The 27,583-nt window shown below is 39.7% G+C and overlaps 1 protein-coding gene across 1 annotated transcript in view; it reads right to left on the bottom strand.

Annotated features, from left to right (window-relative positions):
• Window positions 1–4,819: 4,819 nt before the first annotated feature.
• Window positions 4,820–27,583, bottom strand: part of helz (helicase with zinc finger) — a 55,987-nt gene continuing 33,223 nt past the window's right edge. Inside the window, exons 20-33 of the mRNA XM_022755432.1 lie at window positions 26,401–26,546; window positions 23,897–24,044; window positions 20,211–20,394; window positions 19,060–19,288; window positions 17,257–17,551; window positions 12,954–12,999; window positions 11,790–11,977; window positions 10,706–10,910; window positions 10,511–10,593; window positions 9,833–10,346; window positions 8,051–8,309; window positions 7,176–7,872; window positions 5,424–5,715; window positions 4,820–5,288 (exon numbers count right to left, since the gene is read on the bottom strand). Of these exons, the coding sequence (XP_022611153.1) occupies window positions 4,885–5,288; window positions 5,424–5,715; window positions 7,176–7,872; window positions 8,051–8,309; window positions 9,833–10,346; window positions 10,511–10,593; window positions 10,706–10,910; window positions 11,790–11,977; window positions 12,954–12,999; window positions 17,257–17,551; window positions 19,060–19,288; window positions 20,211–20,394; window positions 23,897–24,044; window positions 26,401–26,546 (3,690 nt within the window). The 3' untranslated portion in view covers window positions 4,820–4,884. The remainder of the gene's footprint in view (window positions 5,289–5,423; window positions 5,716–7,175; window positions 7,873–8,050; window positions 8,310–9,832; window positions 10,347–10,510; window positions 10,594–10,705; window positions 10,911–11,789; window positions 11,978–12,953; window positions 13,000–17,256; window positions 17,552–19,059; window positions 19,289–20,210; window positions 20,395–23,896; window positions 24,045–26,400; window positions 26,547–27,583) is intronic.

Raw genomic sequence — 27,583 nt, 5'->3', positions numbered from 1 at the left:
GTGATCTTGCAGTTGTGTTGTACTGTAGCTGCAGTTATTAGTCTGATCCCATCACACAACTGCTACTGTTCTTGCCATGTATATATAAGTTAGGCGTTAATATATTTGACCTTTCTCTGCAGAACCTGGTGTGATGTCAAAGCGGTTCACACTGCTCTCAGTTATGCAGCTGTTCAAAATGCAAATTTCATTTTTTTTTTTTCTTTTTGACCGAGAAAATGTGTTAAAACACTGAAATAAAAAAAGAGAAAAAAAATTAAGCAGGAATAGTGACAGTAGCGCAAACTGCTGATAGCGCTTTCTGTACTCTTACTCTTTCTTGTTTTGACTTCACTGTTTTTGAATTTTTCATTGAATATGGCATGCAACCAAACAAGTTGTGGAATTCAGTAGATTCTGTGTGGGTGTGTTTGTTATAAGCTATAACTTTGTAATGGAAATTAAAACCTGATAATCTGTCTGTCTGTCTGTCTGTCTGTCTGTCTGTCTTGTGATACCACTTTGTGTTTAGGTTTCCTTTGCTTCCATGTAACAAAGCAGCATTTTTTCAGGTAGTGTTTGAGAGCTGTGTTATAACTAATCTGATGTCTAATTGCTGCTTTAGAGGTTTTAAACTAATGAAATGGTTAAATTCAAATATGTTGTACAGTGCAAACTTTGATGTAAAAATATGGTATTGGCACCAAGTCTACAATCTGCCTGCATTTTCCCAAACGCCACGTCATTTATGACATATGAGTCTTTCAATGCAGAGAAAAAGGACAGAGAATTCAAAAATTTTCAATAAAAACACTTTAATAGAGAAACAAATAAAAAAGAAAATAAACCTTTGAAACACAGTCTAAATCCTTTATTATAACCACCACCAATTGAAATGAGTAAAGAGTAAAACAGATCTATTCATTATTTTGTACCCACGAGGGAGGAACCAATGGGACTAGGAGGCTGGGAGAACAGGTGTGCCATTGATTCACTGCAGCGAGGGAAGAACGGAGGAGAGCAAACAGATAACAGGAAGAGATGTGGCGTTTATAGAAGGCTGAACACAGTGCTCTCTACTGGCTGGGCAAAAGGTTGCTCCCTTTCCATGTGCCACACACACCCACACACGCACACGCACGCACGCACACGCACACACACGCACACACACACGCAAACACACACACACACACGAGCATGCACACACGCGCACACACACAAGTTGGTTTCGCTCTGTTTTCTTTAAAAGGTAACACAGAAAGTATCAACTTCAGGTGGTGATATATGGAGCAATATTGGGAGGTGACAACCTTTCAAAACCAACTTCATTTGAAGAGTCAGTACCCTTCATTTCCAGGTAAAGATCATGTCAAACTCTTTTTTTTTTTTTTTTTTTTGAAATATAAAGGTGTTTGGTAGGACAAAAAGGAAGCCTTAAAAACAAATCAGCAATAAAGAAAAATTGCAAAATAAAAATCCCTTTAAAATGTCTTTGGCTCAATCTCTTCTGCTTCAAAAATAAATAAAAGTGTAGCTGAAGAAGCGGTGAAATATTAGTATTGCACAACTTCAGAGATTAGCCAACGACTTATTTGTGGGAAACGGATTCCCCCAAACAAACATGTCCAAAAGCTTCGTAAATTCACCACACACCAGGGAGCAACCTCAGCTTTAGCCCTGCTAAGTAACTGCAGAAAAAAAAAGAACTTACATGACCATTACATATTTGATTGACATGTTAGTAAATTATTATAATAGTTTTGTTGATAATGTCACAAGTTATTGTACACATCAAATAATATACCAAAATTTGACTCTGTAGGTTGAACAAAAGCTTTTTTTTTTTTTCTTCTTTTCTTTTTTTTTTTCATCCACAAATCAATACAAACTGATAAAAACAGGGATAAAAACCAGCCAGGTCATCTCAACATGCATGAAAAGAAAAACAGTCTTCACATTAACAAAAAAAAAAAAAAAAAAAAATCCATGTTGATTGTTACACAGCCGTGGTGAGAAAACAGAACAGGACAAATCCAGCAACATATACTTAAAAATATGTATTGTACAGTGAAAGAAGTCATCTTTTAACAGCTGCAACATAAAGTCTCCTCTTTGTCAAATCAGTCAGACACCGTCTTAAAAAAAATTAAAAAGTTACAACAACATGTTGCAACTACCAGCTGGGTTGTTGTTGTCCATTTCTAGAATTATTATTTTTTGTGAATTTGCATAATTAAAAAGGGCATACCTCTTCTTTGAACAGCTTCTACAAAATTGAGGCGCTCCCAAAGTTCTTGTTTGTAAATACCTAGAAAATGCATATTTACAAGTATGTGTTGTTCTCTGCTAAGTCAAAAAATCTGGACCTTTGAAATTACAATGTCACAACTTAAAAATAAGCCATAGCTTGTGTGAAGCTCTCCGCTGACTGTTCAAAACACATCTTAGTAGTTAGCTGTGGGGTATTAGCTTTCTGGGGAAGTGACATCTGAAGAGATTTAATGGTGACTAACTGCCATGTGAAAGCCGTGACACAGCGGGATGAATTCATTACAATTAGACCAATTTGCAGATAGGGCAGTGATGTTTTAACAGTTAATGGATTACATATAACAGCAACAAACACTGGATGACACTTTCCAGTATTGCTTTTATCATAAAGGAAAAACATTGGCAGCTATACTGTGTCAGCATCTTTTTATATTTCGGCTGCATGGGACTCAAATCATCAGGGCTTCAGGATGTCAGCAGTGAAATTCATGTGCACCTAGCTGTGTGGCTTCCTTGCGTGTCAACAGATAACAAGCAGCTGTCTGACTGGAATTCAAACGTGAATGTTCCTGTGTTGGGTTCATCGTGCGTTTTGGGACGTTAGAGAAAAACGTATGTGGCTGGAGCAGATGAAAGGCATGGTCAGCGCTTTTTGTCGCTGTCATTGTATCAATCAGATCATCCTAAAAAAGTTGGAGTTTAATTCTTTGAATGACTAGGATTAACTTCCACGACATTACCATTTCATTCTTATTATGCACAGCCTAAAAACAAGACACGCTATGAGTCAGACCTTTTTGAACAGCTTATTGGTTTTTTTTGTTTTTTTGGTTAAATCTCAAGAAGAGTGTTTAATGCCCTGTAATTGGAAAATACGATTAAGAAGTAGGAGATGCTTTTCACTTTGAATGTTATCGGAAATTATCTGTGTATTTTGTGGAACTGGGAGCAAATATGAGCTCAGGAAAGACATGATTGGTTATTATTCACTATAAGGTTCATATTAATCAGGGATTAAAAGATTGTCATACAGAGAAAATGGGAACGGATCTACACTAGTAGTAAGTGGGGAAATGTGTAGCAATCAACTGTCAAAGTAATTCACAGTATGCTGTTTTCACTAGTGTCTAAGAGCTACACTATTTCCAATAATATTAATAATAATAATAATAAAAAGGCCAGAAACATTTCACACCCACAATATTCTTTATATACATTTTCCAATTTCAGGGTAAATATTCTACAGTTAATATACTTAAGATTTAACCAAAAAAGACTAATCTTTGTTGTGTTCAAAAATGTTTGACTGGCAGTGTTGATCGTACCCTCAGTTTCAACTTACCTATCGTGACATGCCACTCTGACCTCACCACTCTCTCTTCACTTTCACAAACCCTCAGAGTACTGGAACTTTTCAAAAAAAAAAAAAAAAGAAAAGAAAAGAAATCAATGTCCATTAGCAACAAAACAAACAAACAAACAAAAAAAAACAACAACCACATTTTGTATCCCCAGCAGTTATTGAAACAATTTCCCTGGTGAAGGTTCTGTTGAAACGGGTTGAGAAGTAACTCTGCCACAATGTAATGACTGTCTCAAAGAAGAAATAAAATGAAACAAACAAACAAAAAAAAGGAAGAAATAAAATGAAATAAAATGACTAAGCACCTGCCACAAGCGAAGCAGTTTGGGATAATCTTATCACAGAAAGCAATGTCTGGTGTTCTCTGATCCTTAAAGCAAACCAAAGGAGGAATGACATGGTTGTTGCTATTTTGACATTTTCACACTGTATCTATTGTTCCTGATGAGGCAATGGTGAAAAGTAAAATATGCTATCAATATTTGTATTGTTATTTTTCAGTAAATAATCACATTAACTACTAAATCACTGAAGATGATTCCCAGGTAAAGATGTCTAAGAATTAAGGATCAGAAGCCAACGAATGGAAAAGAATTCATAATGCAAATGCTAGCATGATACAGGAATTTAAGGACATGTCTGTGGCATACAATTCAGTCTTTTATTTTCTTTATATGTACAGATTAGAGGAAAATTATCTACTTCTATACATTGTTCCATGTAGTTTCTGTGTCAGTTGACCACTTAGCTTTTGTCCATTACCACAACTACAGTAGTCTGAAAATCAAGACGTAACGTCCACTCAAAACTGAGGAATACAAAATGATAAACATACTTATTTAGTAACCAACAAAACCAACTTCAGTAAGGAAAAATAAACAGGAAGCTAAGTGGTCAACCAAGTCTCGCCTTTTTTATTAATTTTTTATAACTTTTTTTTAGCATTACGTACATATACAAGTGTAGATAATATAAGTATATATTCATATATACATAATGAGTATGTATATATACCAGTAATGCATTCATTATATATACTTATTTTCTTCACAGATATGTGAAACAGGAGAAAAGATGACTTACAAATAAAAAGTTAAAATGAAACAAAATGCATAAAACAAACCTACTGATAGAAACAATTTATAAATGCACTTTGCACTATTTTTTTGTTTTTAGAAACAGTTTTGCTTTTTTTTGTTTAGTTTTTTTTTTTTAATTTTTTTTTTTTTTTTTAATCTTATCACTTATTAATTATGTGGGAGAGGTGACACTCATTTAAAGTAGGAATAGTACCCATTGCTACCATTTGAACTTCCTATTCTCAGCTCTTGAAGGAGGGAGAGAGGGTCGCTGTTCTTTTTGACCTGTTCAGGGCGAACAGCTCGGGGCTTGGGTGGAGCACGGAGGGCGCTCGCATACGACATGGTGGGTGGTTTGTTTAAATTTGGCGCCCCCTGGTTGGGCTCTGTGGGAGCCTGTGGTGGCGGCGGCGGTGGTGGTGGCGGCTGCTGCTGCTGCTGCTGCTGCTGCTGCTGCTGCTGCTGCTTGTTATTGGGCATGAGAGGAGGAAACTGTCCAAGGTGCTGAAGGGAGTTGAGGGAGTGTGGGTGCGTCTGCTGTGCTGCTGTGGCCTCAGCCTTCACCTGCTCCTCTGTCTGACGAAGGGCTTTGGAAGCTGCACCAAAATGACAAGAGAGGTAAATGAGACTGAGATCGAACATTAAGTTTATAGAATACACATCTATGACTTTAAACTAACCACACATCACAAGATTATAATTCCTAACAACAACAATTTGGTGATGCCTACCCAGAATTTCCCGGTGCTGAGCAAGTGTGCCGGCTCCGTTACATGGAATGTTCTGGAACGGACCGGGACCCCCACCATTACTGGGCCAAGGGTCATGTGAGGGATAAACGTAGTGGGCGTGAGGATGTTGATGATGCTGTATGTGTGGATGGGGGTGGTCCTGGGGGTCTGACGTACAGGGCTGGGACTGCTGGGATAGGGCATTGTGGGTGTTGGCTGGAGACGGTTCATCTGGGTAGCTGGAGGAGATGCGGCGCTGATAGAGAGGCCGACCTGGACCCCTGGGTTCATACTGTACAGACAGCGAAGATGGATGATGAAGAGAGAAGGTAAGAACGAGACATTTAGTCAGACAGGACGTTAGGCAATATGAGCTTAAAAATAAAAGTGACACCTCAAGAAACTGTGGGGCATAAAATAATGAGCACAACGGCATCACCAGCATCAAGACTGAAACATAAATGAAGGGAAAAATACTTCTTTACAAGTGTTTGTCAATAACTGTTTTATACTTATACAAAATGCGTCATGGCTGTGTACAAAGCATCTTTTGTGCTTATTGTGACGGCCCCTGCCCAGCCTGTCGGGTGTGTGTGTGTGTGTGGGCGGGTGTGTGTGTGTATGTGTGGGCGTGTGTGTGTGTGTGTGTGTGTGTGTGTGTGTGTGTGTGTGTGTTGCTTTCTTAGGCATCAGAGGAGCCTGACTGAGAGGCCAAGCCAGATCTGGAGAAAAGGACCCAGCCTTCAGCATGGCTTTCTCTCTGTCTCGGCCCTGCAACCCCTTTCTGTTTTGTTTGGCCTTTTGTTTGTTTGTTTCTGCACCTCTCACTACATTGTTAACACACAGCCACATTTTCACAGCTGATGTTACTCACCGACACACCTCACAACCCAAAATATTTTGTTTATTTTCTTTGCTATAAATAGTTTAAATTTGCTGGCATCTGCGTGTCCGTCTCATTTTGTAAGTATTATAGACTTAATATTATACAACCCGTCCCGCTAGTGCAGGTAGTTTCTTATTTATCAGATCATACTTGATACTAATAGAAAAAAAACTGAACTGAAACTGAGCCTAGTAAACAACTGTTCACATCTTCAGAAGTTCTATTTAGTAAACAAAGAAATACATGTAATCCATCTTCTCCTTGTAATACAGCGTTTGAGCTGCATATCATAATATTCATTCTCCATCTCTTCTCAAATTTGGGTGAATTAAGCCCCTAATTATCCACATTTGCCTGTTAGCATAGATCATTAGGAGACTTTGAAATCTCTGCTTCATGCAAGATTGAGATGAATACTAGAAAAAAGCCTGACTAGACTAAACACATTATAAAATTTAACATCTGTGAGTATCCCCCAGTATGGAGGCGAATTAAACACAACATTAATTTCTAATTTCTCACTTTTCCAGGTAGGAAGGGAGACAGAGTAATAACACACGTTCTTTTCATAATGCATTTTAAAACTTATGAACATAAAGTGCTGTGAATAAACTCACTTTTGCAGGGAATTCTACGTGTGATTTTGAGTCTTCGTTGAACATGTTGTCAATATATGTGAACTACAGGGGTTTGTTCCTTCAGGTACATAAACAATGTGAAAAAGTGTTTGATTAATAAAAATAAATAAGGGAAAATACAGTAACTACAGCATCTTCTGTACTTTTAGCACAGAGATATTTTAGTTGATGCTGCAAATTGATTTACTGAATAACAGATAGTGAGCCAAGTAAATAAATAATCCATACCTCATCTACATTGTGAAGGGCTGTGGCTGCTGATGTTCTGGGGGACAGTGGGTGGTAAGACTCTTGGTCTGGACCTTGACTTTGTTGGTGTTGGTGGTGCTGCTGCTGCTGCTGCTGCTGCTGCTGTTGATAATGTTGCTGCTGCTGCTGCTGCTGCTGCTGCTGCTGCTGCTGCTGCTGCTGGTGCTGATGGTGAAGTTGCATCAGGTGGACTTGCTCCTGTCTGCTGGGGTGAGCCATGATGGGCAGTCCGTAAGGAAGGCCGTGGCCCTGGTTCCCTAACAGGTGGTTCTGCTGTGGTGGGCTCACCGATGCAGCTCCACCATGGGACCACTGGGCCTCTTGCAGAAGGTATTTGACCTGGGAGGGAGGGGGGCTGGCAGAGTGAGTTGGTGGCTGATGTGGGTAGCTACCAGTGTTGTATAGGGGGTTCCCCGGGTGCTGCTGCTGCAGAGCTGGGTTGTTGAGAAGGTTGTCGTTAAGGAGGTTGCGACCGGCGTCATGGGCGTAAGGTCCTGATGGGAAAGGGCCAGCATGATTCGAGGTGGTGGCTAAAGAGGATGAGGGGTCACCTGAGGCACGGGACTGGGACTGCCGGTACTGGAGGAGACGAGACTGAGGTGGGGGCTGCATCTCAGCTGCTTCCCTGGGTTCAGGCTGTTCCTGTGGGGGAATCTCTCTCAACAGGCCCGGGTACCTGGGATTAAAAATGTATCTCTTTACACTTGAACTTGGTTTCATGTTTTGTAGCAACAGCTAGGAAAAGAATTTAGACACCATCTTAATGTTCTATAGTAAAATTGAAATCTCGCTTTGGCGCCAAGTTACCAGACCATTACAAATGTCTAATAACACAAAGTGGTGTTGAGTCTAACCTGGTGTAAGGTGGTCCAGTGGAGGCAGAAGAAACAGCTTCATCCTCCATATTGGCACTGAGGCCCCAACTAGCTGCCCGGAGCAGTTGATGTGGGATGCGAGCCATGCCGGGCTGAGCAAGGTGGGCAAGCTGTTGAGGCAAAGGGAAGGCGACATTGCCTGGGAGGAAAGGGCCCGCTGCCTCTCCCCACTGGCCCAGCCTGGCTGCCTGCTGCTGCTGCTGGCTCAGGGCCTCTAGAGCCAAGGGACCCTGGAGGTCTGAAAGGGCAACAATGTGATTAGTTTTAAGGCACATTTAAGCTAAACGTTAGATACATATGGGTTCATTTCATTTATATTTGTGCACGTTTTTTGAAAGCTTACAGATAAGGACGGAACGGAGCAGTACCACTGGAAATCGTAGGGACAGTGTAGTCAATAGTTCAAGCGAGACATGACCACAGGACACAACAAAGAAATTTTAAAAATGTCGTAACTTTACGAGGAGAGGTATGCGATGTAGACAACCACCATCTACAACGCTGCCTCCGCTATTGCCTTTTCTTAAGAAGTAGATTATAATGACATCCTCCACCGTCGTCATGTTTGTTGTTGTCAGAAACTTCTTGACTCTGGACCCTCTAGAGAATGTATTGCTTAACATCCATGCCAACATAAATGGCACATGAGTCACTGGTGTTGTCCTCATGATTCTGTGGGCTACTGTACAGTGGAGGTGGGAATCTCTTTAACCAGGTTCTCTATGAATCAATATGTAGTGATAAAATAGGAAAGGTACCAAAAAACTAAAATAATTAAATTTTTTTATATGTGAGAGAGAAAACCGGTTGGAAGGCACTGAGCACCTCCAGTGATTATATATGGAATCAGGGTGAGAATTGAAAGGAAACGGCATACAAAGCAGGCTGTTCTCTGGGCAGAGTCTCATCTAAAGTGCAATCAAGTGGTGGCAGTTGCAATGCTGAGGAGAGAGATTCCTTTGCTGCACTTGAACTGATAACAGTGAGAGAGCTACAAAGGATCCATCAGAAAATGAGGAGTTGAGGGTCACTCAGACAGGCTGTTTGCTTGAGTGATAGAAACTCTCCTGGACAGATCAAACCACACTGCATCATATTCTCCACACAGTCAATCAGATTTCCTGCTGAGCTTGTCAAACCTTCTCATCTGGAGAGAGAGCTTTCCTTTTTAGTTCAGTGTTGGCCATTTGACACACAGAACTGGAGATGCAAATACATAAGTAATATTTTGGTTTGCACATGCAAAGATGTACAGAGGGTTTACATGCATCTTTGCTGATGAGTCAGCCTTAACATGGACACTGACTCGACATGCCCAAATCCTCTTGCAATTTAATTTAATATCAAAAAGATTAACATTAACGCAATTCATCTTTCAGCTAACCAGCCTTTATTTGTAAATTTCTATATTAGGAAGAGCACCATCCCATTCTGAGAGGATTAAAACCAAAACAAAGAACAATGAAAAAGGCACCCTTTCAATGAAAAAATGAAATGAAAATCATCTACAGCTGGTAAAGCAACCAGCATGAGATCTTTCGCAACTCCCGTCTTCTCAGCTTCCTTTCTATAACACATTTGATGCTGGAACGGTTTACTGCATACTATGTATTGAAAGTAAATTAGTCAATGACAAATTTGACAATTAATCATTTAAGTTATTTACCAAACAAAATATCTACATTAAATATTCTAGAGCTAAGGGTGTTTTAACAGTTTCCCTGTGCCTAAGGGAGGGATAAGTTATAGTGTTACACTCACCGAGACCGTCTCCCAGGTTTCCATCCTGTCCGTCCTCCCCAAAGCTATTGACCCTGTTATGCTGTGACAGGCCTGGGTGGTGGCCTCCTGGGTGGCCCATTGGAGTCCTAATGGAGCTACTCATCTCCTCCAGCCCACCAGATTCTGGCCCATCCAAAGTGGGAGACTGGACAGCCCTGTGAGGTGGTATGGGGCCACTGAAGAAGGAAGCGTTGTGGCTACCACCAGTGTAGGCAGGACTGAGCTGTTGCTGCTGCTGTTGACTCTGTTGGGCCATCCCTGGGTGCTGAGGCTGGCCGACCCGGTAAGGAAGCCTGGAGACTGGGTACTGTGGGGGGAAGGGTCTTCCACTGGCAGGATGTGGAGGAAAAGCTGGGTTGGGTGGTGCCAGGTGGTAGTTGAGGGGTCTCTGGGCAGCTGAGGGGTCTTTTCGATGGAGCAGCGCATTGGGAAATCCAACTAGCCCGTCTGTCTGTGAGTCGAGACTTCGACCTTGCCCTGTGTCCAAATCTCCCTGGAACAAAAAATTAACACCAATCCAAATACCATTAGCAAAGACATTGTAGTTGGCCAATTAAGTCATCATCACCCAGTCACGAAGCTCTTACCATACATGTTTCAGCCCTGGTAATATTGGTTTACATAAAAGAGATAAGTTGCTTCAATGTCATGACTTGCCTGTTTTTCCTTCATGTCGGCGGTTTTCCTCTCTGGTGTCTGAAGACGGCTCTGTTCTGACTTTGGACATCCTTCTAATTTACCTAAGAAGAAGTCAAAACCAAAACAAACTTTAAATCTATACATCTATGGCATAAAATTACAGTGATGTGCTTTGGGTGGTTGCTTGATGTAGTAATTAAAATCAAGGCACACCATTTCTGATGGGGTCTGCCTGTAGCTCCTTGTCAGGGCTAGGCTGGCCCATGCCGAGAGGAGAGGGGTGGCCCACCCCACTGTAAGGGATGGGGGAGCCTCGATTCTGGGCCTGCAATAGATTGAAGTTGTAGGCCATGGCTGCAGGGTGGCTCATGATGCGAGGGTCCACAGCAAAGCGATTCTGGTAACCTGGCCAAGGCAACTAGGGAAAATAAAAAAACAAATGTGCAGGTTATTGACAGTGGACAGGGGGGTAATGACATACTGTGAATTATGGATATCACATCACTAAGAATGGTGATTATAAACAATGTATGAAAACCAAATACCTATGTTTTAGTCCTTTCATTATAATCATGATCACGTGCACAAACATCAAGGATGTATGAATGGTAATGCTTATCCATGCTTTCATTTTGTCCTATTTGTACTAGAAACCATGTCGAACCATCCACTTATTCATTCCTCATTCAACCATTTATTCTCCGTACAATATTACACAAGTAACACACACAGAGAAATGAGCTACAATATAACAGAGGACTAATCTACAGAGAGCCTCAGTGCAATTGGGTCATATGACTCAAGAAAATCCTGTACTGAAAAAGTATTTTTCCTTTGATACACTAATATAAACAAAAAAGCAAATATCCACACAGAAGAGGAGCTGTGAAAGTATTCTGTTTGTTCTATGAGAGAAAATAAAGTGTCTTTTTTTCTAAAAGACATTTTACTTTGGCAAATAAAGGATTTTGTTTCCACATATGATCCAACCAACCAATAAATCTGAAGCAAATAAAGTAATTGCTTGATTTGATATCAATTAACCTGTGCTGGCAACTTTGCATGAGAAAAAAAAAAATAAATACTCACACTGTGAAATAAATAGATTTTTTACAAAATATGCACAAATTTTTCACATATTCTCTGAGGTTCTTTTTTTATAACAATAGTTTGACAGATTCCTTTGTAGAAGGTCAAATATATGACTTTTGCATTTGTTACAGCTTGGCTCACACTGGCTCAGAATACAGGCTTCTATATTTATCTGTCAATTTGTTACCAGAGGAAGGAAACTTACCGGCAGGGGCATGGACATGACCATGTTTCCACCATACACGGCGGGAACGTAGAGGATACTGGCGCCTGTATGAGGATCTATCCTCTGCACAGGACTGGGTGACTTTCCCATGCCAGCTGCTGTGCCACCCAAGGGTGGTGTGAATGCCCGAATAGGGTTTCCCATCAGCACGGCTGGGTTGGGTTGGACTGCAATGAGAGAAGGGGGCAAGGTAACACAAGTAAACGCAAACGGTTCTTAATCCTAATGAGATGTCACAGTGATGCAAGCAGCACACAAGGCGTGTCTAATTATTAATAGGCTGGAAAATGTTAGATTATACACTGAGATTCTGAAGGAGAGGATATCAAAAAATAAATCGCTGATGGCTAACCTGTATTAATCTTAACATGGAGGGTAGAGGAAGTTATTTGCACAGATTTAATTAGATATCCTTTTCAGCTTCAGCTAATGAAGGTTGCTGGTAATCTGCAGTTGTAAGCGTCTGAAACAAACTGATTGTACTCCTCTAGTGAACATCGTATTACAAACTCCTTGCTGTGTTGTTCAAGGCTGCATTGCTCTGATGATTTCAGTAGCCTCAGGCCTTCATGCATCCATCTGGGCTACTGCATTAGACTGGCTCATATCAAGCTGTCAACACGTGTGCTTGTATGTGTGTGGTAAGACAAGTAAAAATAAAAAAAATGGAAACTCTAGTATTATTGCTTTGTGGTAAAACCTGATCATAATATACAAAATGCAGTGAAAAGAACAGAAGTGCAATGAGGACCTTTGTTCATGGTTGTATGTATAAACATGGTCAGTGTTACATCTTAGTCATTTTCACAGCATACTGTTGTCCATTTTCTGTTGCCTTAAGGTTTGTTGAAGCTTGCAATACAGAGTGATGAGAGTAATACTTTATATTGGAACGGACGTTGTGTTTCCCCTTTAAGCTACAACTCTGTCTGCATATCTGGAAAAGAGGCAGCTTGTTTGTTTGTTACTAAATTATCCAGATAATAAGGAATAAACCTAAAAGGTTCAATGAAATTTATTTTGATTGTAATTTGTGTGGTTGTACTTCTGTATATGCCACAGAGTGCAGGATGAGTTACTGACAAAAATTTTTTATATTTAGATAATCAATGGGGATAAACATGGGCAGTTTGCTAAACTCACCATATCCGTCAGGTGGCAGGTGCTCTGTGTGGTTTGCATGTTTCCCCTGTAAGACAAAAGAATCGTTAGAAAATCACGAAGGAAGACAACAAGTCCATAGAGAGGAGAAAAGAGAATGTCAGCAAGGGTTGGAGTGTGGCCAAAACACATCCCTGGCAACTGCAAAGAAATACAGCAACTGGCTATACAGCAAGTGCAGTATGGTCCTGACTGTCCCACATCTGTCACAACAGCTATAGGAGCAACATCTCATCAGTGATGCAGGAATTAAGCTGGCCAGCAGAGCACAGCGATGTGAATCTGTAATATTAATGTGTGATGCAGACACCTTTTGCTCTTATAGAATCAACTATAGAAAAGCATTGTTGCACAGGAGCCATTTGTATCTGCAATAGTCAAAATCTAAAATGAGCCTTGAAAAAGTAAGAGCACCCTTTGGAATTACCTGCATTTATGTATATATTTATCTTAAAATAAAGTTATAATTATGAACAATCTTTTTTAACGAACAATACACAATTAATTGTATTGTTCTTGTCCAAACTGAATACACCAACCATTCACAGTGTAATTTGGAAAAAAATATGTGAGTTTTAATTCTAGATATATAGACAGGTTAATAATTGATAACTGAGGGCGGTTTGAGGTGAGCCACCACGTATTCACTCAGATCTTTTTCACAGTGACCATTTCACTTGTAAACCACTGACGTAATTAATGACATTAATAATAGCACTTGAATGGAAGAGCCATCAGTAAAGGATTTCATCAGTAAATCCCTTCAAGAGACCAAAACTATCAATCAATCACTGCAGGCCCAGAATCAATCAATTTATAGTTGCTGTATTATCAATCATTACAGGCCAACATAACACAACAATCTACCTTGAGCTGTTTCAGTGACTGGTTTTATTGCAAGCAGTCTGTCCCACTTCACTGTGGTGTCAACAGATAGTCCTTGACAGGGTGTATGCTTCCTTCGAGGAGGCCGAAATTAATGACATCCTCCCATGAGATCATTACAAAATAATCCAGTAGACTACGGAGAACACTACCATAAACTACACCCTGAAAAATGATCACAGCACCTCAATAAAAGCTGAACATAACTGGACTGAGTAGCAATAATGTAATGTGTTACCGTTATTTGGGAAACCAGCAACTATACAGTATGGATGGACAGAACATAATTTAAAGTGAAGGCTATAGTCATTTCTTTGAGTAAAATGAGATTAATTCTAAAAATTAGACAATTAGAGATGAGGCTGTGAAAGCAGATTGCAGATAGCCTTAGAGAGACTATGTTGGAGCCACTTAGTGACAGAGCGCAAGTACCAAGATGCGTTCAGTAAACAAAGTAAAATCTGCCATGGTCTGCTTTCCTGCAAGCCTCACACACATGACAGCCTGTTTATTGTTCCTTAAAATATGGTCATACATGTGCAGTTGCATGCCCTCCTGTTTCAGCTGAGGCGCATCCAAACAACGTAATAAACAACAGAGATATTAAATATTTAGGTTCCACGCGTAAAATGGTTTCATTTAACATAGTAGCTTTGGTATTGCCATTATATGACAACAAAATATAAAACTGCTACATGTTACAGTCAGTCTCTGTAGAGTGCAATGATCTTATAATAAATACATCAAATGTGCAATATTGTTACATCTAGTGTAACTGTGGTGTTTTAGCTGATTTGTGAGTCAAGGATAGGAGTGTTTTAGGAGGAGACTCTAGGGGTAAAGGAAGGCTCCGGAGGAAGGTGAGCACCCCCTCCGCTCTTGTCTCCAAAACAGTCCTAGAAGCTGACTTTTGTTTATCCTAACAAGATTTATGGTATCTTCTAACTGCATATAGAATGACCATGTTTGGACATAAATGTTGGCTCTGTGTCTCTATAGGTTATTAGGATTTAGCTATGTCATGAATATGTATCTAGAGGTTATTCAGCCTATAAATTGTATGGTTTTGGGGAAAAACGGGAGAAGATCCTTTTTGGCTTTGGGTCCTCTCACAGGCAGTTTTGATGCTTGTCAAATGATGCTGTGCCTTTTTGTAATAAACTTTTTTATATACATGTCTGCAGAGATTCCTTCATCATCATCACATCATCGCTACAGAAGAAACCACATAACATTTACTTTTTAAAACTGACTGAGGTCTGATATTGTAGCAGAAGCAGTGTCACTTGGCTGCTATTTTGGGGTGTAATAATAACTTAGAAATGCCTAACACACCTGACTGAAAGTTGTGCCTGTAGTCTAGATCTGTGGTTATTTGATCTAGGAAAACAGCAAGTCAAATTTACTCTGAATTTACACTATTCAAGTCACTTGAATAGTGGACCCAAAGGATGTTGCTGAACATTTGTCTCATTTCCCAAATAGCAGGGATCTGGTAAAAATGAAAGGGACTGCTTACTGGATCTTAAAAATACTAGAAGACTGTATAGTCACCTGTCAAACAGGGTTATTGGTTGCTTGTAATGTTGCATTATTGACCCTAACCATTTTTCCATCTAATGACAGGCAAATAAAAAGAAAGGGGAGAAAATGGCACCAGTTTAATGCACTTGAGAGTAGCAGTGTTTGTTTGTCAATGGCTCACACCTCATCTGTCTGTCAAGTGATGATGTGTTGTGCTGCGTAGAGGAATCAGTGGCATGTGGTTATAGGTTTTGGAGACAAAATAAGGACACACACTCAAGAATATGTGTTTAAGATGAGGCCAAACAAGTTTTACTTTCAACTGTTCCAGATAAAACCGAAATATAAGTTCTAAATAATATACTTTAAGAAGTAATAAATAATTAAACTAATTGGCAATTGTACTTGTATATCATCATATTCCCAATTAAAACAACAACATAATTGTGCTGGAGATGAAAATACAAACAGCTTTTTAATATAATAAATATTTTACCATACCATGCTTGCACCAAAACACCATCTGTGTCAGAATACAGAACCTCTCAATATGAAGTCAACAGAAGCATATATTTCTGGCAATACGGATGTCTGACAATGAAATACTGCATACTTCATGTTTAAATGTTGTACAAGTAATTGCAACAACAAATTGTATTCAGCCTTCTCTGCTGTTGAATGAATCACAGCCTATGATAATGATCAACAGAAAAAAGTGGAACATCTCCACAAATGTATTTATGAGAAATTCTGTTGTGCTGTGAAACACCACAATAACTGAACCTGATTAATTGGAATTACATAATGCTCACAGGGTGCGGTATTAGTGTGATATCAATCATCAGTCACATGCAAAAATTTGCATTTAAGCAACAACATTCAACCCAACAACACGGGCTTCTGATCAGAACAGAAGCTATGTTGAGACAGTTATTAAAGTTCGGGAATTACTCTATTTTTAAATTACATTTGTATGGGTTTGTTTTTGGCTGCGGGTGCATCAGCCATATACAGAGGTGCCAAGAATGGTTTGACCTTTAAATTAGTAATGTGCACTATATGCTGAAGGAAACAATACATTGCATACTGGTAGCACAGTCTTTGTGTGTGCTGTGTGGTTGTGAGCTACATAGTATGACTGTAGAGAGAGTGAGAGGAAGTGTGTGTGCGGAGGTGCGGCTCATTAGGCCCAGTGGGTGATGGCAGCAGGTTGGCAGCTGTGGTGATTTCGTTAACCTTTACCTCAGGGCAGGAGGGAGGACAGACACACTAAGACATTTCAACCCGAGCTGAACAATCAAACAACACATCCTTCCGCCAACCTGCAATGCTAATTTCCTATCTGTGCTGTTTTTCTGTGGCTAAAATGAACGACCACAAAGTAATTTCCTGTGGTGAAAATTAAAGTGAGTAATTTTATCAGATATCTGCTCTGTACCTGCATGTCAAACATTTTCATCATTTTTCCTCTATAAAATGAAGAAGCACTCAATTTATTCCTGATAATTTGTTTGCCATTTCCACGAACCAGTATGTTGTTACCCAGCATATTATATTACCCAGAAAACCCCACAATATTAGAGCTTCTCAAAACATCCTTTACCCCACATTTTTTCCTTTCATTTTTGCCTCCCCACTCTGTTTTCCTGACCTGCCTCTCTCTCTTTAGAACACTAATTTATTGTATTAAGAATAGAAGATTGAGCAGAAGCAGATCCAGCAAAGCCAGCAAAACCTTAATTGTATCTTGTTGGAGTTTGACTTTTTTTTTCTTCTTCTTTTTAAATTTCTAGTTTGGTGTCTGGATTTTTAATGCAGAAATTAAGAAAAGAAGTGGATGGAAACAATTTGCCATCTTTCCTTAGAAACACCTTACCTTAGGGGGTGACTGCTGCTGCTGTTGCTGCTGCTGCTGCTGTGGACCCTGCTTGTTGGTGGCAGGCTGTGCGTGCTGAGGATGTGGATGATGGTGAGGATGGAGGGCCTGTGATGAAGAGTGGTGCCCTTGCAAGGGTCTTAGCGCACGTGGGATGAACTCTGGGGCCAGTGGGTTGAGGACGTAGGTCTTCTTGAGCTCCAGGGCCTCCAGCTGAGCCTTGATTTGCTCAAAGGTGATGCCATGAAGGCTCGAGTTTTCATGGCAGATGGAGATGAAGTGCTCCCAGAATTTTCTGGAAAGGGGAAATAAGAAGAAACAACAGATGGAGACAAGTTTTACTTCTGTTCTCATTTATCTCTCCTTGTTTAGACTGAGTGTTTCATGGATCATTTTGTCGAATTTTTCCTGCTGGCAGTGTAACAAATTACTCCTTGGGGGCTGAATATAAAAGGCCAAATCTGTTTAAAACAAACTCTGAAAAAGGCAGGTGTAAAGACCAGAGAGGAGAGAAGAATGAAGAAATAGAAAATCAGCAAAAAGATGGAGCACACCAAAGGGAAATAAAATTAAAACCAGGAGGCAAACAGTGCCTAGTAGAGTAGCAGGACTGCAAGCATGAAAAGAACAAAGGGCACAATAATCTCTCAGTGACTATCCACAAATGAGTTGTTTACTTTTATGACAATAAAACAATCAAATAATTCCCACCAAAACTAGATAAGTGACAATTACAATAACATGGAAATTGAAAGAAATATTTAACGTGTTTTTAGTATTATATTTATTGGTCCTCATAAAGGAGTGGGTGGAGACCCACAATATTAGTGTGCTAACATTTGTAGTGTGCTATTATTTGGCATGATAAATGATAGCAATAGCATGCCAAGGTCTTTAAATGTAAAATGTGCATTTACAGTCATTAACATGTGGAGGCTCAGGTCGTTTGCACGTCAACACTACACTGTCCAGAGTATTTGCTGTTTTATTTAGAGTATAGATAGAGTAGTACCTGCAGCTTATTGCAAGGTTTATTCACTTTGAGAAACTAATCAACAAAACAGAAATCAGCAACAAACAAAAAAGATTTAGTAATGACCTTTAGTTACACCCTAACTCACCTAAGCTACTCCCTATTGACTGTTTCTTAACACTTCCTTCAGCTACTTCACTGACCAGGACCTCTGGCTTCTAAGAGGAAGGTCAGCGTGGGGCAAACAATGTATTTGTTTTGGACACATCACTTTAATTGCTGTGTCTCTGCAGGCTGACATTTTCGAACAACCACAGCAGCAAAGGACCTGACATGTTGCAATGACTAGCAGACAAAACTGACAGTTGCTATGGTGATTGGAGGTGGGGAACGTGTGGAGATGGGCTCAAGAAATCAAACAGAGAAAGAAATCAGCCAATGGCAACCCTCTAGTAGCTTTATGAAACTACAGTGATCGCAACCAACAGCTCAGTATATGGAAGAAAACAGGTGTCCACATAGAAACTGAACTGGTCAAAAATTCACAAACAAACTTTGATTTCCTGGGACTTCCCTTATGTCATGTCGTGTGATTTTTACACTTTACAACTCGCTATAACATACCTACATCATAAGATATCTAGTAATATGCAATACGATGATAAAAACACAAATAACAAAGGTTATTTGTGAAGTTTTTGTTGTTCCTATTGGCTGATCCTGTAAATGTACCTCATTACAAAAACATTATTTATTATAACTACACTTTAAGCATAAAGATCTGCTGTGTCACAGTACTTAAGGCTTTAGTCAAAAATGCTCATATTTACCTGCAGCGCCCAACGGAGCACAGTGCGATGGGGTCTCCCACGACCGCAACCAGGGATTGGGCTCTGGTAATGGCCGTGTTGAGTAGCTTGTAATTGGAGAGAAAGCCATAGTCAAGGTCCTCTGTTGAGTCCTCAACTAGCTGCTCTTTACGCTTGATGGCCGTCTGCTTGTGCTTGCAGGTATGCCGTGTCCGCACCGTGCTGAGGAACAGCACCCGGAACTGTTTACCTGCAAACAATTTTGTATTATGACCTAAGTATTCTGAGAAGTGCTACACAAGTCAAACATAATATCAAAAGAAGCAAAGACTGTTAAAAAAAAATTCTATTCATCTTTTCTATCAATTTAGAAACACAAGAAAGATTCAGATTAGTTCATGATTGACAGATTTGAGGCACAGGGTTCTTTTGACTAAAAAAATAAGCAAAATTGCATTGATTGAAAACTAAACTGATGGGCGAACTTAATTTCTCCATTAGCTTCTATGACATTTGACATTAGTGGAAACTGAACCCACTTTTTAAGCTAGTTGTTTTGTACTAGCTTGTTGCAGCAAATAAAAGAAAGGATTCAAATCACTAGAGTTAACTGAACAGAAAACAATAGTAATAATTTCATCTTCTTATGGCTGATAGATAACATAAGCAAACATCATCTAAATGTATGGTATATTCAAATTCTAATCACTAACTGTTGCACAGTTTTCCTGTGTGTGTGTCCACACGCTTCATATGTGATTAATGAGGGAGTTAATTAACCGTGCAAAGCAGCTGGATGCAATAAGAGGGAGCTACATGGGACTGACGCAGAGGAGAAGCAGCCCTCACTCCTTCTAGTGGTACTTGATGATCTGAAGGGCAACACGAACACTGATAACTGCAGTGGGAGATAGTGGGGATTAGTCTTTGGGGTAATGGAGCTCTACATTTTTTACTGTAGAGACACACAAATTATCTCACTCACAGAAACATGTGAGACAAGTTTCATGGAGAAATATTAATGAGACCTTTGGGGAGTTAGGCTTATTTTGAAATCTCAAAATATTAATATACTGATACATTGTTGTAGAGTGTTTAGGCCAGTGACTTCACACATATAGATGCATATTGTGATACACAGCATGACTCTAATGATAAGTGATTTTTCTTACCTTGGACATTGAGCACTCTTTCCACGCTGACCTCATGCATTCTCTTCTTTCTTAGCTCAGCACGAATGCGGAACACCTGGTCAGCATATGGTGACACCACGCCAATGCTGCCCTCGTCCAGCTTCCCCCAGGCCACTGGCCACTTCTTGCGCAGCTCCTCCACCCGCTCCACAATCTCAAATACCTGAGGAGATGGAGGAGCAACATGACAGAGAAAAGAAACAGTGAGGCTCAAATGCAAGGTCTCTTCACACCATGATCCCTACACACACGCGCACAAAAAGGCAACAGGAGGGGACAAAATATTTGCAGAACAAAGGAGGCTTGAGGTGCTGTATGACACTGAGGCATCAAAATGAGCCCATAAAATACGAAGCTATGGCTTCATCTTTTATTGCAGACATGCACTACATCATCATACACTGATAACTAAAAAATACATCAGTCACAGAGTCAAAATTTTTTGGTTGTCTAACCAATAGGTTAAATATCACAGTTGCAGTTCCAACCGATTTGAGATGCTGCTAAACTGACTAATTGAGAGTTTAAGAGAGCTTTAAAATCTACTGTAAATAATCACTTAATTTAGCTACAGCAGTACACCAAATCCTATCTTTGTGAAGCTTACAATTTTCAGATTTTGATGAGACTGTACAACATAGTTGAACTGACAAGTTTTGAACATTATAAGCTTCACTGTATGATGATTATAATTTTGTGTCCACTGTATTTTTTGAAACAAATATTACAAAGATAGTCCATCACCCTCATTAACTCCTAGTCACTGATGTTAACACTTCTACTTGGTCAAAAGTATCACAATCGTAAAGAGAAGGTAGAAGGCATCATTTAACTTTGACAAGTTCCTGTAGGTGTGCTTTAGAGGAACTTTTGACGCTCCTGTTAGCCCTTCCTAGTTTTAACATTAGCCCTGACATTAGGTATTAAAGTAAGAATTGGTATTTTGAATCCCTATTGTTTTTTCGTCATGAGCAGGTTTTAAATTCCTGCTCAGAGCTTTGGCATCCTGCTGGAGGCTTTGAACTGTCATGAAAATATTGTCTTCTGCTTGACGCTAAGCCCATCAAAGACACTTCCACAAGACAAACAAACGGACACGCTTTTGTCAAAGCATTTCAATTCCGCAAGATTATGATAATGTTGCTAATGGTTTGACATGGGTGCTGTATCAAAGAGACCGGTGGTAATTCATTTGGCATTGCTGACAGTTTGGGAGCAAAGTCAAGAAGCATCCATGTTTAATTGGTTAGAACATGTCAGCAGAGGGTCAGGGGTCGGAGACAGCAAATGACCAAAACAAAGTTAGTCTGCAGAGGGACCAATCAAAGGCTAGGACTGTCAGTGAATCATGCATCTTGAGTGTCAAATGTAGCTCTTGGTTGGCCTCCTAATTAAGTTTATGGGTTTCATCTTCAATTATAATTAAAAGACAGCAGGCGTTCCTATTTATGGTGATGAGACGGAATAAACAATGTTGATCAGTTTTGCTTTTGAATTCAGTCAACCACACTCAACTGAATAATCTAAATTAAATTTCACTGTAATCAAATCCTTGAATTATTCATATCAAACTGAGGTCTACAGCTGAACAACCATGTGTAATTTGAAAGTTAGAATACTTAAGAATTTAAACCATTTCACACATATATTCATAAAACTTGTTAAAATCAAACTGATTTGCTGTGGCAAAAAAATTGAATTCTTCTCAATGTGTGTCAAATTTGCGTTTTTGTGGTACACCAGTGATCACTCATGTCTTCTGAAAATGTTGACGTTTATTTAATTTCATTATTTAACACACCGTTTCTGGAGTGGTGATTAGGCAATCGTCAATATTTTCTGATTGTTTTAGATGATCAACACTGGCTCCATTACAGCTTAGCTGTCACTTTGTCACAGACATACAGCTGTGGTGCATTACATACATACACTCACCTAGCACTTTATTAGGAACAGTGCAATGAATAAAGTCATGGAGATACAGGTCAGGAGCTTCAGTTAATGTTCACATCAAACATCAGAATAGGGAAAAAATATGATCTATGTGACTTTAACCGTGGCATGATTGTTGGTGCCAGACGGCACTGGTTTGAGTGTTTCAGGAACTGCTGATCTCCTGGGATTTTCACACATAACAGTGTCTGGAGTTTTTACTCAGAATAGTGCGAAAGACAAAAAACATTCAGTGAGCGGCAGTTCTGCAGATGGTAACACCTTGTTGGTGAGAGAGGTCAGAGGAGAATGGTCAGACTGGTTGGAACTGACAGAAAGGCTAGTCATTCATGGTTTGAATGCCACCTATCTGAGTAAAGTTACTGACAAAGTGCATCCCTTTATGGTCACATTTTACTATCTTCTAATGGCTGCTTCCAGCATGATAATGCACCACGTCACAAAGCAAAATTTGTCTCAAACTGAATTCATGAACATGACAATGAGCTCAGTGAACTTCAGTGGCCTCCCTAGTCACCAGAACTGAATCCAGTAGAACACCTTTGGGATGTAGTAGAACGGGAGATTGGCAGCATGAATGTGCAGCTGACATCTGCAGAAATTATGTGATGCACTCATGTTAAAATGGAGCAGAATCTTAAAGGAATGTTTGCAGCATCTTATGGAATCCATGCCGCAAAGAAAAGAGGCTGTTTTGCGCTCTACTCAGTATCAATATGGTGTTCCGTATAAAGTGCTCGGACACAAGGATAGACGCAAGAGCAATAAATGCAGCCTGAAGATGACAGCATGTTCTCAGGTGGATTTGACAGGAAAAAAAAAATCAATGACAACTTCTCAATGTGTGAGAAATAGGAGGTGTAACTAGCATGAAAGGAAGCCTCAGTCAGATCATGTAGTAGTAACAACATGATTGCTAGCCAAGAGTTAGTTTTAGTTGTTAAATATTTCATCATCAGAATTTGAGAGTTTTCCCAATGTTAATTTCTCTCACACTCCAAAGAGTGAAGCATTTGCTTACATCAGACTAAATACAGTGCATGTATCACCATAAATAAATTAAATTAAACTAAATCAGTGAACGGGAGTAGCTGATACTGATTAACTTCACAATGTTCATGTTTTTATGCTTGGACCGCTGGATGGAACAAGGCTATTCTCTATTAGGTTTCATTCTAAATGTAAAACATGTATTTAGGGAGTTAGTAGCAGATTACCACTGGAGACTTTGTGGGATTTTTATACAACTCATAAATGCATTTGCCTCACAGCATATGACTGGAAATTGCCGAATTAAAACAACACAGGTGCTGATCTAATTTAAGATGTTGGTATTATCAAGTTATAGCAAGTCTAACGTGTTTTACAATGCCATGTTGCTTGCAATTGCATTTCCTCAATTATGAATTTTCTATTCATTAATTCATTTATTTTAAAAGTTCCTATTTGACAGATTTCATAAGTACTAATAACATTCAGCCAAAAACTTGAGTTTTATGACTAATTGTTGTGATCAGGTTTAACAGCAGAACAACAACACAAATTATTACTTCCATTCTATTAGCAAACTCATAATTCTGCAAATATCTTAGACTACATTGGCAAGCTGCCAGTCTGTTTTTTTGTACTGAAAAGATATGTGTAAGTGTTAACTTAACTTAAATCTTTTTTGCTTTGTCTGTGTACGTTTGCAATAACCTTCTAACCCATACCTCCGCGTTGTTGTAATAGGCAGTGCTGTTCTTCTCCTGGACATCTTCTCCTCTGGCTGTGAAGAAGGTCAGAGGGTAGAAGTCCTTATGGGAGGGCTGCTTCCCACTTGCCATTAACTTCCCATCATAAAATAACTCTGATGTGTAGCTGTAGGAAGAGGAGAGGAGGAGGGGGTAAAAGAAAGGAAATGTAAATATGAGAATGGGGAGTGTTTTTGACAGGACATTTATCAGAAATTACTGACATTTAAAGCCAAAGAAAACAGATAATCGGGCAAGTCCGAGGATGTCCATTTGGAAGTTTTTTTCTGATGGATTCTCATTAACCAACCATTAACTGATTAAAATCTATGTTTTAGAATAGACGAGTAGCTATAATCCATTGAAAAATACCTATACACAGAGGTTTAAGTGGCAGGAATGACGCAGTGTCTAAATTGAACACACACACACGCACACGCACAGAAGCCCCTCCCATCAGATCATCCCACAAGGTGATGGTCCTTTCAACTTCATTGTTGCAAAAGAAGCGACTTCCAGGAATGCATAAAGAGCTCTGCATTTTAAATTCATGAGGTTATTATAAAGATTAAATCTACCTGTGATTAAAAAAGAGCAGAGGAGCAGAAAAGATTCTTGACTGGCGCAGAGAAATGTGCTTTTGATGTGAACAGGCGGACTACTGCTTGCACAACACAGAGTCAGACTGGCATTAAATCTTAAAATGAAATAAACAGGCCTACCTCAGTCCTCAGCATAGGAGACAGCTTGTCTACTGGTTTTTATTCAGAAATAGCAACATGTTGACATACTGTGGGGTTATTCTAGTGCGCAGTCTGTTAACTGTCAGACCCGCAGCTGGGATTACCTGCTCAGATTGTACGGATGTCCCTGGATATTTTACTGTTTACCTGATAGTATTAATCGATCATAATTCTTATTGTCATTTAATGGTTAACCTGAATATCATTTTGTACACATTTTCCTGCAACATAACCTTTCATAGTTGAGATCTGTATGTTGAACAAAATTTGAAGTGGGGAAATGACCAGCACTTGCTCAAATAGCTTGGTAATGATGTGCTTCATCCCATGAAAACACAAACATGTTTAATGTCACAGAATGATTATGGATACAATGTGTGTGCAACCAGCAAATCATAATGAGTTAAAGTTGAACTGCAGAACCTGACAATTTACATTTACTACTTCAAGTATTATTATTTTTTATTCTCAGCGCTCTACTTTTGTTGTAGCACAATTTGACCCAGCAGCAGGGTTGGTACCCAAAACTTGTTTCCAAATTAGTGCCGAATCCAAGTACTTGGTACCCGTAAAAAACTGGTAAAGTTGTCTCAGACTTTTTGACCCCACTGTATGTAGCTATCTGCCAGGACCTGTCTATGTAACTACATCACATGTCAAACACAAGATGGCTAACGTCACAACAGTATTTTACATGGACCACGAAAGAGAGGAAAGGGAGGAAGGAGGAGGTAAAAGAGAGAGGGGGAGAGGAGAAGAAGTGGAGGACAGAACGCAGTGTGAATGCAGTCGTATTTAGGCTCCAGTTCAGGCTGAAGACACTCTTTTAAAATATCTTTGTTAACTGTATCGTGCCTCTGAAAATAAATCCATCTCTGCAGCTGTCCACCCTTCCATCTTAATCCACGTGTTTTACTTTAATACTTTTATTACTGCAAATTACAGTCTGCACAAGCAGCCTGTGTATAGTATTTCCTCACTCAACAGAGAGTTAATTATATATTGCATGCACTCTTTCACTCGGGCTCTCTGCCTTTCTCCATTTGTCACTGCTCCACACACACATACACACAAACATAGAGATGCCGAGCAATACCACATGTCCTCTCTCTGTGTGTATGTTTGCTCTAGATTGATCTTTATCCATTTACTTTGTGAATATTCACATCCTTTTTTTAAAATCATTTTGGAATCGAAACAAGGAATCGATAGGAACTGGAATGGATAAAATTCAAACAATACCCAACCCTACCAAGCACCGTTGTCCAGTCAAATACAGCACATGCAATTGAACCTAAAATGGTGAAATAATGTGCAAATGACGGGTGCACCCTGTAGCATTGTGCTACAGTACTGCTTGTCTCACAAAAAAAGGAGACGGAGAACATTTTTTGTGTTGAGGATAACCCTTTCTTTGAGTCTAATACATTCCATCTGGACTTCCTAGATCATGTTTCATCTTCTCACCAGTGCCTGTAGCACCACGCCCACAGCATTGCAGCCCCTTGTGTTGTTTTGTCATAGGGCTATTGTCTGCATGTACACCGCCTTTATAACCCCTCTTTCCTCTCTGGAAAACCCATGTGTGTCAACTCTTCTCCTCTATTGCTATTCTATATTCTTTTCCCTTTCTGACCCCTTTCTCCCACCACCTCTTCTCTCTAGTATCTCATCTTTCCTCCATCTTTTCAGCCTGTACTCCCACGGTTTTGACACAAGGCATTGGGGGCTCACACCTACTTGATGATAGCTTCATGGGAGCGGTAGTTTTCGCACAGGAGGATGCGACAGGGAAATTCCGGGGGGTAGTGCTCATACAGTCGGTCCAGCAGTGACACGTGCAGGTTACGCTCCCGCGCAAACTCACTGTACACAAATGGACTGAGCTGCAAATCAAGGGAAAGAAAATTGAGGAAGAGAAAGAGGCAGGGAGGGAGAGATGGAAAGCAAAGTTAGTTACAAAGCATGTCACAGGTACTTGACCATTTTCTCAGACTATTACCTTTTCAGTCTATTCAACTGTGAATTTCAGTTTGGTATACTGAATCTAATAAGTCTAACAAAGCAGTGCCAAGTTGTGTTTTATCCCTCTGTGACTTGCAAGTTCTTCCATCTGGTGTCTTTGATGCATTAAAGAAAGGGAATAACTTTGAGTCGCAGTGATTGCATTGGAATTTGCTTGCAGTGATTTGACAGCAGTTTGAAAACAAATTCAATTTTGTTTGGAGTATATATGCACAAACCAGTCTAAGTTACAGATCTGCTCCAATATGGCAAGCCACAGCAGAATAGCATTTGATTGATACCAAACCACCAGTAGTATCTGATTCCTCTTCTTTTGGAAGCAATATAAAAAGGTTGACTGTTTGTGATTGAATTAAGCAAAAATCCATTTATTTGAAATAGCCAAGGCAACTTTAGTGTGTTATTTTCCTCTGGTCCGACAGTAGTGAGGATGATTTACAACCATCTTCCCAAAGCGCTTTGATTGAAATGAGGTTACACATTTTTAAAATTGCACATGCCCACACAAACATGCAGACTCAATTACCTTTTCTCTTCTGACCACTGCCATGTACAAGACAGTAATTTATCTGAAGCGTGAATCTTAATTCAAGCCTGCCAGTGAGAGAGGATGAGCTAGCTTAATAGGGCCCCACACAGTCAATGAGAAAGCAAACGATCAATAGGGCCCTTAGCCTTCATTGACAATTGAGCTGCCTCTTCCACTCCTGAATGAAGGAGGTAAACTGTTGTTGTGGCAGCAAAAGGGAGATGAAGAAATATAAACCGCAACATCCTTCCATGGAGGAAAGCGTGAGACAAAGTGATTGAGAATGAGAGAGATGGATACATAGGTGGACATTGTATTTTAAGTCCGATTTTCTTTGCTCCAAGAAAAGGTAGAAAGTAATTTAAGCAA

This window comes from Seriola dumerili, unplaced genomic scaffold (genome assembly GCF_002260705.1).
Source record: "Seriola dumerili isolate Sdu_G_001 unplaced genomic scaffold, Sdu_1.0 BDQW01000230.1, whole genome shotgun sequence".
In the NCBI taxonomy this organism is placed as follows: Eukaryota; Metazoa; Chordata; class Actinopteri; order Carangiformes; family Carangidae; genus Seriola; species Seriola dumerili.
This window is presented reverse-complemented; position numbering and strand designations above follow the sequence as displayed.